This window comes from Gymnoscopelus braueri (assembly GCF_963280865.1).
Source record: "Gymnoscopelus braueri genome assembly, chromosome: 3".
Classification (NCBI taxonomy): Eukaryota; Metazoa; Chordata; class Actinopteri; order Myctophiformes; family Myctophidae; genus Gymnoscopelus; species Gymnoscopelus braueri.
The window spans coordinates 14912564-14923947 of NC_137612.1; the positions used below are offsets into that span (position 1 = coordinate 14912564).

The 11384-nt window shown below is 40.2% G+C and overlaps 2 protein-coding genes across 4 annotated transcripts in view; one reads left to right on the top strand and one right to left on the bottom strand.

Annotated features, from left to right (window-relative positions):
- LOC308080678 (sphingolipid delta(4)-desaturase DES1-like) overlaps positions 1-11384 on the top strand; it is a 252203-nt gene that overhangs the window by 98129 nt on the left and 142690 nt on the right. The window lies entirely within an intron of this gene.
- Positions 9269-11384, bottom strand: part of avil (advillin) — a 22681-nt gene continuing 20565 nt past the window's right edge. For both annotated transcript variants that reach the window (XM_080424219.1, XM_080424220.1), the window contains exons 19-20: positions 11095-11205; positions 9269-10267 (exon numbers count right to left, since the gene is read on the bottom strand). In XM_080424219.1, coding sequence (XP_080280345.1) covers positions 10154-10267; positions 11095-11205 — 225 coding nt within the window. In that variant the 3' untranslated portion in view covers positions 9269-10153. The remainder of the gene's footprint in view (positions 10268-11094; positions 11206-11384) is intronic.

The window sequence follows — 11384 nt, forward strand, 5'->3', positions numbered from 1 at the left end:
TATGTTGAAAGCAAGGGGGCAGAGTTGCGGTGAGAACTGAATAACACTACTCATCATGAAAACATCATGCACGTGCAATATAAAATATTAATATTATCCAGTGATATGAAAACATTAGCTAATGTTTTTATATCACTGGATAATATTAATATTTTATTTCAAGGTGCCTTGACAAAATTAAAACACCATTACATTATTATGAATAGTATTAACCACATGAACCCCAGCATGGGGGGAACATAAGCCAAAAATAGCCAATCTACAAGCTCACAACGCGCGACCCGTTGTGAGCTTGTAGATCTGCTATTTTTGACAGAGAGATTTGGTGTTGACAGATAAAAGCGTCCAAGAAAAGTAGGTCCGTTTTTACTGAGAATAGAGGGTTTAAGTAGGCTACATAATAATAAAACAATAACTTTATTTATATAGCACTTTTCAAAACATGAGTTACCTTATTTTATGCTACAATTGGAGAAAAGGTCAAATAAAAGATACACGTTTTTTTTTAAGCATAAGGGAATAGCCTACCATAGTTAACAAGTAAGTTAATTCTGACAAGCAATAAAGAAAACACATTTAAACAAACTAAAATGAGACCAAAATAACTTTGGTCTCGTTGCCCACATCAACAAACAAACAAATACAGACATACATGTGAATTACATCAATAATTATGAATGACAGATTCATATGGTAGAAGAGTGCAATTTATGACAATAAAGCACAGAGATGTTTCGTTTTTGTAGCCCACGTTTGTGTGTGAAACTGTAGAATTAATAAAAAGAAACTTCTCATTTATTTTGGATAGTAATTATTCTGCTATTCTTCATTATGCTCATTATAATATTATATTATATATTATCTTCATATAACTGGTCCTCATAATGCTCATTATAATGTATTTTGGATAGTAATTTAATGTATTATTCTGCTATTCTTTATTATGCTCACATAAGCTATTTAGAAGGGATAAACTAAACTGTGCATTCAGGAGAAATTGCATCATGAGTGAAACGGCTATAGTCCTTGGGAAACTATAAACCTACGTAGGCCTACATCTAAATGAGTTACCATATTTACTTACAAATTTCAAATTACAAAGCCTTATAAGCTATATATTTCTGGGATGCATAGTAGCTGAAACTCCACAAGATACCCACAAGATATACTATATGCGCTGCTCGCGCACCTGAAATGCGCGATGGAGACCCGCCAATGTTTCATGACTGATAGACATGAAAGAAGGCCCTTCACAGCTAATCGAGAATTTTAAATTTTAAGAATCGGTTCAGAATTGAATGAGTAAAATTGTTAGAAAGGCTCCCATATAAGTTGATTATATTAAGAGTAATATGCACCAGCCCTTTAAGTGCGCAATGCATTCTGGGGCGTTTTCATTCATTCAGTAGCACCGGCTAGAAGAGCTGTGTTTTTGTTGGCTGTTTTTGTCGAGTTTATATACCGTCACCTATTCCAAATAGCGGGCCACTTCCGTCTAATGGTACGCTTGCTTTCACATTGCAGCTACCGTACCCGAAAACGCATGATTCGGATCCGAGACTGCCTCCCGAGGTGGTTTCGGGAACGGAACGGTTATCCGTTTCGCGGGTCGATTCGCTACATTCACACTAGCCAAGCGGTCTGGAATGCGCACCCGGGACCTGAGTGTGAAACGGCCCTAACTGTTCACAGACAGACGGACGGACGGCCGGCCGGACGGACAGGGGGCAAAACCAAGGGGCCAGCCTGAGATTTTTACATTGACGCCAATACGGAAGAGACAGTTCATGGCATGAATGGCCTGTAGTTTCGCTGTTTTACCCCTGCGGGTGTCAGAAAGAATACATTTTAACGCAAGCGGATGGGTTTTTGACAAACTTTAGACTAGATTTTCTTACCTTAATAAAAATTGTCATAAATACTTTATGCTTCCAGTCGCTAGTTTAAAGTCTCCTTTCAATCATCATGATATGCGTTTTGGTAAACTATGGTCCCATTTATTTTTTTGACGATAATGTAGGTTATGCTCTGGGAGGGGCGGGATGATTTGATTGACACGCTACACAACCAATAGCATTCATTCTCCCCCCCCCCCCCGCTTTTGATTGACAAGCTACCCAACCAATAATGGTCTGGTGTCATTCTGCAGGATATGACGCGATATTGAAAGATGGCGGATTGCACACAGCTGAACAATCGGCTTCATTTACGGTCTGTAGAGTCTAGGGGCGTAACGCTGTCCATTCATGTTATACAGTCTATGGGCAAAACATAGTCTCGGCCATGCACCCCTTCGGTAGCCTGGTTCCTGACCATAGACCCCGCCCACTCTCTGAGTGAGCTCCTCTTGGTCTGGTGTTGAAATGTGAGCCAGTGGCTTTTCACGATCGAAGAAAAACCTGTCAAATCAGAGTCAGAGGTGGGGGTGGTCTAACGACAAGCCAATCAGCGAATATCTGCTAAAACAAGCTGTGCGATGACGTCAGATGTGGTCGGATCCGTGGATCTCTTGTGATTGGTTTAGGGAAATTTGAATCCCCTCCCCCTGGTAATGGCGGACATTGCAGACAATTTCAGACTGAAGCTCCACGCAGCTTCAGGCTGATAATCAGGCTACCCCTTCGGCCTGGCGGAGACGAAAAGCCCAACATAAATACCATTGAGATAGATGGCAGGGATGCAATGACTAAACCAATCAAATTTCCTGTGAGAGGAAATGTCCTAAAGGAAGGTCCATTAAATGAATGAATGTTATAATGGATCTTCTCATGATCTTACATGGTTATAGGAGCATTTAAAACCCATTTTCAACCCTATCTTCATATAATTGGCCTCATTATGAGATGGCACCATTTCCGTCGCTCTACGACCTCACCCTTGCCCAGAGAAAGGGTGTCTAACCCATTTTCAATGCACTACTACCAAAGGGTTCCCAAACTTTTCAGGCCGCGACCCCCGCAAAATAATCATAATTTGAACTGGGGACCCCCCATCCTGATAAGCACTTGGAATTGTATTTAGTTTGACTCTGATCCACAGATGTAGGCTTTGACTTTTTACAGGGGCCAGTTCCGAATAGGCTCTATGCACAGCAGCCATATTGTGAAGACATTCACAGTTACCAATGATACTAATGAAGGCTCTGTTCCATTCTGGTCAAACAGAGTCAGGGTGCTGATATTGTGCATGTTGGCTCACTGGAAACACTCTGCTACACCAGTGGGACTAAAATTTGGGTCCAGGGACCCTCATGGTTCCTTAAGGGGTTTCCAAATAGCCCCTTACGGGTGTGCAACTCTGAGAGTGTACACATGGAACCAAATGGACCCGCAAGGGTCCATTTGGTTCCATTTGTACACTCAGAGTTATGGGGGTCGTGGAAATTGAAAGATCTGAGAACCACTGTGCCACACTAAATGGAACAGAGCCTTCATTAGTATCATTGGTAACACCTGTTAAGGAAGTGAAAATATGGCTGCTGTGCATAGAGCCTATTGCAGCCACCTGTAAGTGCTCTTTTAGAGTGGATTAAAAAAATATATATATATATATTCCACATTTTTGTGGCATAGCAGTAGAACAAATGTAATCCCTTGTTAGAGACAAATCTGGTTGACGACAAAACATGTTTTGACAACAAAACATTGTGACCACCAGTTAATCAGTTTTTCTTGAGCCTGTGATGAACCTTTTCTCAAAGTATGGTGGTGTCATGCCAGTTTAGTGGCCTTGTGGTTGGATTGGGGGTAATTTAAATCCCTGTGATACACAAGCGTCATGATTTTGTACATCACGCTGACTCACGCTATGGAACACCGAAGTCTGACATCACTGCCGCTAGAGAGCGCTATCCAGAGTTATTTTTTATGTTGGAATTCCCATATAGGCAAATCTTAGATCGTGTCATGAAAGAACTGTGTTCCAAAAACGTTTAAAAAAATCACCCGGTGATTTTATTCATATGGATATGGAGCATCAACTGAAGGTGAAAAAGTACAAATTTATCCATAGAGTAAGATTATTTTCTTAAATTCCAAACGTTATCAAAATGTAACTCAATATCATAAACGACACAGAGTCACATACCTGATTTGTTTATTTTTGGAACACAGTTTTTATATGACACAATCTAAGATATACCTATATGGGAATTCCAATACAAAAAATACCGCCGTGACCCAGGGCTAGTGGGAATGACGTCAGTACTCTATTGAAACAGAAGATAGACTCCTGACCTATGGGTTCCCAAGGCTATACTAAATTACTTATTTTGGTGTGAATCTTAATGTTAATCTTTCATCCAAGGATATTGTGTGTATTTCCATAATATTTGCAAAGACATAGTTGGACACAGTTGTTTCAGTCTATATGATTATGTTAATACTCAAATAATGTGACAATGATTGTTGTTGTTTTTTTACGGAGAAAGGCCAAGCACCTAAAAAGGTTTTGTGACCCCTGAGGCCACAGGTAGCCATTGGTATTTTCAAGCAGACCCCTGAACAGTGGTTGTGCCAAGTTTGGTGCGGATTGGAGCCACCTGTGGCCCCCAGCCAGGGGACCCTGACATCGCCCTCTGGGGTGACTATATTGTCATGGACCTGTGAACAGTGTTTGTGCCGAGTTTGGTGCAGATCGGAGCAACGGTGCGCGTGTAATTCTCTCTCTCCCTCTGACCATGACTGCCATTAGTGCCGTACATACACCTGGGTTTGTCACCTTTTAATTTTTGTTTTGTGGGAGGACCACAATGGTAACTAGAAAATATTGTTCCTGAAGAAACAATGTGGGCTCGCTTCAAGCCAAAAAAGTTTAGAATAAAAAGTACAAATTTGTATGATTTGTGTGTTACCTACCTATCTAACTAACGAATGTAAGAGTGTATTTATTTGTGTAGGAGTATGTTGATTAAGGAAGAAATTGTGTTAGGGAAAGGGCTTATAGGGTTTTATGTGTTTTCTTAACAATGGGTTAAGAGTTAAAAACCCAGGATACTCAAACGGGCCACAGTGGACAACGGACGCAATGCGACCCTTTGTTTAAAAAGGAGCTCTTGATTTAGTTACACAGCGAAAACAAGAACCTTTCACTCCCCGGACAATGGACCCCCTTTCCGAAAGTTAGCACTGAACAAGTGAGGAGCAAATTGTGCATGTGTGTGTGTGTATACGAGCGTGCACGTGTGTGCATGTGACCCCCCTCTGCCACCCCCCCCCCCCCCATGTCCAGCAGCAATCACACCCCAACCCGCATGCCCCCCCCTCTCTTCTCTCCTCAAATAAAAAACGAGGAGTAAAAAAAAGAAAAGAAAAGAGAAATCATCCACTGTTGAAGTGCTTTTACGAGACCCTCCTTTTTAAACGGGGAAAAAGGGGGCAAGTGCGTAATGGCCAATTTATGGGGCAGCATTACGCACAAAATAGCAGATCTACAAGCTTGCAGCACATCGCGAACGTGATGCGCTGCGAGCTTGTAGATCTGATATTTTTTCAGTGAGCGACACCGTCACGCAACAGTGTATAAATCAGGGCTTAGAAAAAAAAGTCTCCATGGGAATCTTCGCACGTAGGCCAGGCAGGGCCCTCTTTCTCTCCCCCGCTCGCCCTTCTCATGTGCTCTCTCTCTCCCTCGCTCGCACCCCTGGACCCAACGCAATTGTTTATTTTCTCCTATTGAGGTTTTGCTCCATTCATTCACTGGGCTTTCACATTTTACTCTGCTCAATTGGAGTGAGACAGCACTTATTCGGGGGAGAGAGGGAGGAATGCAAGCGTTCCATTGACAAGGCAGCAAGAATGCCCGAAGAAGAAGAAGAAATAATTAAACCTTTTTTAGGGAAAAAGTACCGCTGAGCACGAGGAGGGGCCGGGGAGCACTCAAGTACTGTACTTAAGTACAATTATGAGGTACTTTTACTTTACTGGAGTACTTCCAATTTTCAATACTTTTACTTCAACTCCACTACATCCCAGAGGCAAAATTTTTACTTTTACTGCTCTATAACTATTTGAAAACTTTAGATACTAGTTAATTTGCGGATATAAATCATTATTATAAAACATAGATTAACCACTTTAGCCCTATTTTATACATAGGCTATTTGAAAATAGCCGATCTACAAGCTCACGACGCGTCGTAATGCGACGAGTTGTGAGCTTGTAGATCTGCAGTTTTCAAACATGTTAGTACTTTTACTTTTGGTACTTAATGTATGTTGATGCCAATACTTTTGTACTTTTACTCAAGTAACATATTGATATTGACCACAGGCCTTTTACTTGTAACAGCGTCTTTTTATATTGTGGTATTGTTACTTTTACTTGAGTAAAATATCTGAGTACTTATTCCACCACTGGTGTGATGAGTTTATCCCACACATCACTCTGACAATCAGTGGTGTAAAGTAACTAAGTACATTTACTCAAGTACTGTACTTAAGTACAATTCTGAGGCACTTTTACTTTACTGGAGTATTTCCAATTGTCTATACTTTTACTTCTACTCCACATCTCAAAGGCAAATATTGTACTTTTACTCCACTACAATTATTTGAAAACTTTAGTCACTAGTTACTTTGCAGATATAAATTATTACATTATAAAACATACATTAACCACTTCAGCCCTATCTTATACCTAAGCTACAGTATTTGAAAATAGCCGATCTACAAGCTCACAACGCGTCGCATCGCTTGATCTGCTAGATCTCTATTTTCAAACATTGAGTACTTTTACTTTTGGTACTTTAAGTATATTTTGATGCCAATACTTTTGTACTTTCACTCAAGTACAATTTTGAACACAGGCCTTTTACTTGTAACAGAGTACTTCTACATAGCAGTATTGATACTTTTACTTAAGTAAAATACCTGAGTACTTTTTCCACCACTGCTGACAATACATTAAAAAAGAAAAAGAGAGAGACTGTTTGAATAAGAGAAAAAGCACAATGCTGGAGAAAAGTGGAGCAGTACAGGGGAATCCTATAAGGAGGTCATTCATTCTCCTCCTCTGTGCTTTCTTAACTGAAAGTCCCCCAGGAACAATAAAGGTGCTTCTCCTCCTCCTGCCGCAGCCCAGCTCCATACTGGCTGATTTATACCGGGTTTATTTATACTCCCTGAAAGTAGCTGATCTATACAAAGCTCCCGATGCGCTGCTGCTGCTGTGACGCAATGTGTTGCCAACTTGTAGATCAGATCTATTTTCGGTGCAGTGACACCAGTGTCACCAAATATAGAATCAGATCTTACAGTATCTGTGCACCAGTGCTGGAATGTAAACCAAGTACATTTACTCAAGTTTTTTTTATACTTCGACTCCACTACATTTCAGACTTTTTATTTAATCTCCACTACAGTTATTTGACCGCTTTAGTTACAAGCGGTAACAGTCTCATCTGCAAAGATTTAGTTTATTAATGCAAGTATAGGCCTATACTTTTAATTTAGCTATTTTAAGTATTGTGATGCCAGTACCTCTGTACTCTGGCCTAAGTGTTGTATGATGCCGGTCAGGACCTTTACTTGTACAAGTACACAATCTTCTCTCAGGCCTTGCATAGGGTCCCCACATGATGGGGGGGAGGGGGGGCACTGTACCCCACATGATTTTGAGGTGGGGTCCCCACATGATTTGGTGACAGTAAAGTGACAATTTAAGGACTTTTAAGACCTTTTTTAATACAGAAAAAAAAGGAAAGAGAGACAATGATACAGACCATTACTGCATCAAAAGTAATCAATAAACAAAAAAATAAGATTTGTGAAAATAACAGATCTACAAGCTCACAACGCCTCGCAACACGTTGTGCTCGAGCTTGTAGATCTGCTATTTTCCACAATATTTATCAAAGAAACTGAGTCAAACTAAATGTAATGCCTCAACTCCTACAATTCCAACTGCTTGTCAGGGGGGGGGGCAAGTTCAAATATGATTATTTTGGGGGGTCAAGTATCTTCAAGGTCACAACGTGATGTGACTATAAATATTCACCCATGTCCATGGTTTCAATGAGCACTAATGTTTTGTGTGCCTTACAGCATTGGTTCTCAAAGTGGGGTCCGGGGACCCCCAGTGGTCCTTGGGGAGTTCCAGGGGGTCCCCAGCTAAATCATAGATAAATACGAACCAAATTGACCCTTATGGGTCTGTAACTCAGAGTTAAATTAACATTGATTTTACAATTGAATTGGGGTCCCAGAGATAGGAATGCCATTAAATGGGGGTCCACTCCGTAGCCTAATGCATGTCAAACTGGGGGTCCTTGAAATTAAAATGGTTGAAAATCACTGCTAGAGCCGTAAAAATCTTCTCTATGGGGGTCCTCGGCATATATTTTCAAATGGGGTTCCGTGGGCTAATAATACGTGTCAATTTGGGGGTCCTTGACATGAACAAGTTCGCAAACCACTGCCTTGCAGACTAACAGGCCAGTTTCATCCTGCACTACAACTACAAGTGTAGGCTACTTCATTCAGAAGTAAAGCTTACCTGCCCTCTATTGGTCAGAAGTATCAAGTGCAAGACACAACAATCTCACAAGTGACACATTAAACCAGCGATTCTGTGTGGTTGCAATGCAATGCGTTGTGAGCTTGTAGATCTGCTATTTTTGGGTTTCTCAGATTTGGTGTAGGACAGCAAAAACAGTGGTCCAAGGGACAGTTGCAACTCAGGTCCATTTCAATACGACAAGAGGGTTTAGGTCAGGGGTGATGCAACTTTGATGATGGAGAGGGCCACTATATTTCCACACTCAGTCCAGAGGGCCACATTTTATATACTGTCGGGCCATTCTATGTCACACAAAAGTAGCAAAAATAGCAGATCTACAAGCTCAAAACGCGTCGCAGTGCGACGCGTTTTGAGCTTAGATCTGCTCATTTTGAATTGGAATTCAGATCTTTTTTGTGCAATTTTTTTATTGGAATCCTGAAAAATAATTGTTTTATTTATTTATATATTTTAAATGCATTTAGTTATACTTATGTTAACTTTATGAACTTAAATACAAATACATTGGACATAAACAAGACAATATCATTTTAATACTAGTCATTAAGCTACTACTAATAATGCGGGTCATGTTTGCAATTGTAACAGCTGAAATCAATAATATATCAGTATTCCGAATTAACCACATTAAGTGAAGGTGGGGGCCGCATGTGGCCCCCGGACCACCAGTTGCCCATGGTTGATACTAAGATATGTTTTCTGACACTCATTGCTCACAGCTGGCTGCTCCAGGGCTAATAAACTGAACAGGACAAGAACAAAAGCCCTTTATTGTCTCACATTTTGAAGATAAAAGTGTTATAAAACTGTCACAGAACTACTGTATAGAACAACAATCAATCAGATTTGCCTTACAAACAATAATAAGAGAATACCTGTATAAGATTATCGATGGAGTTCAATCAATTTATCATGGCCACAAAGTAAGTTCCAAATGCTTTTAAATAATGTAAATACATTTCAAACATAGTCACTGGCATGCATAGTTTTAACAGAGTAATGTAGATACATTTAAAACATACTGTAGTAGTCACTGACGTTATGTGACATTACACAGGAGCATATTAAAGATGTCATGAAATAGCTTTTTTTTGCTACCTTGATTTAGAAAATCCCAGTCAAACAGAGGCTGGTTGTGTCTCAGCCAATCACAGTCTATACCGTTACCGTCCCCTCGGCCTATGGATCAATGTAAAATGACACTGCACTCATGAGGCAGAGATAGAGAGGCAGTAACGAAGCATGTTTGTTACTTCTGCATTGCCTATTTCTCACCAATTCTTTTTTTCATATACATATTTTTAGTGTACTGTTGTTTAAGTTTAAAACTAAAAATAAACTAAAATACAACCGCCATCTTGAATTAGATTCAGAACAGAGTGGCAGGCCAACGCTGTGTCCTTAATGATAATCAGCTGCGTGCGGAAGAACATGAGCTATGGGAATCAATAACACAGGTTTGACAGGAAGTAATTAAAATTGAGCATTTTAGGGATTTTGACATAAATTTACACCTTTTTGCCATTTGCAGTATTGTTAATTATGTATTTTATATTATTTTTTTCATTTCATGACATCTTTAAGATGACTTTATTGTTTCTTTCCACTGGCATGTATAATCATAACAGAGGAGCATATTAAAACAAGCCTTTGTTTTTCTTAACGTTTAACTGTTTCCATTGAGGTAGACGGTCAAACTCCTCTCTGGTCATTCCAAACACCTGGCTGAAGTCTGAGTCACACAGGTGTTTCTGAAAAACACAACGTTTGAAAATGAGCAAATCATATTTCAATCACTTGAACTGGAGATGTATCGATACAATCAGTCGATACCGAGTACCGATCCGATAACTTGTTTGTGATTAAAAAAGTCTTGGACAGTGTGTCTCAAAGTGGGGTCCGGGGACCCTCAGGGTTCCTTGAGGCCCATTGGTCCGGCTGGCCCCATTATAACTAACCCTAACCCTATCCCTAACCTTAACTCTAACCTCACACTAACCTAAGGGTCGGAATAATGGGATGTTGGAATTATGAGCCCTGAGTCCATTAAATGGTCCCTTACAGGTCTGTAACTCTGAGGGTGTACAAATGGAACCAAATTGAACCAAATGGACCATTTGATGGTGGAGCCCAATGGACATTTGATGGAACCAAATTAATTTGGTTCCATTTGTACACTCTCAGAGTTATAGGGGTCCTTGAAATTAAAAGGTTTAACAACCACTGATCTAGGAATAAAAATCTAATAAAAATATAGATACATAATATAAAACAGTAGCGGAACATCAACTGAAGCATTCAAAATAATTCATTAATTAATTACATATCATCATGAGATCAATTATGTGGTATGGGAATGGCATAGGCCTACAGTATACTCACCGATACCATTTGGCCCTCATAACACACACACACACACACACACACACACACACACACACACACACACACACACACACACACACACACACACACACACACACACACACACACACACACACACACACACACACACACACACACACACACACACACACACACACACACACACACACACACAGAGAGAGAGAGAGTGTACCTCCTGTTCAGCAGGATTAACACCATCAGGTAGCTCACTGGCAAGTTTGCTGACCAGAGCCTCTGGTGGGTAAAGCTGGTAACTGCACTCGCCTGGAACACAGTCCTGGTCCTGTAGATGGGTATGAGAATTCATGTTTATGTTATGTATGTTTCAGACTAGACATAAACTTAAAATAAAATAAAAAGAGGGGGGGGGGGTACTAAAATAGCTATAAAGCTGCTTTTCTTCTAGTCAACCGTTAGGGTCTTATGTTAAATAACGTGCGGTTCAAAAGTTATCAATACCGA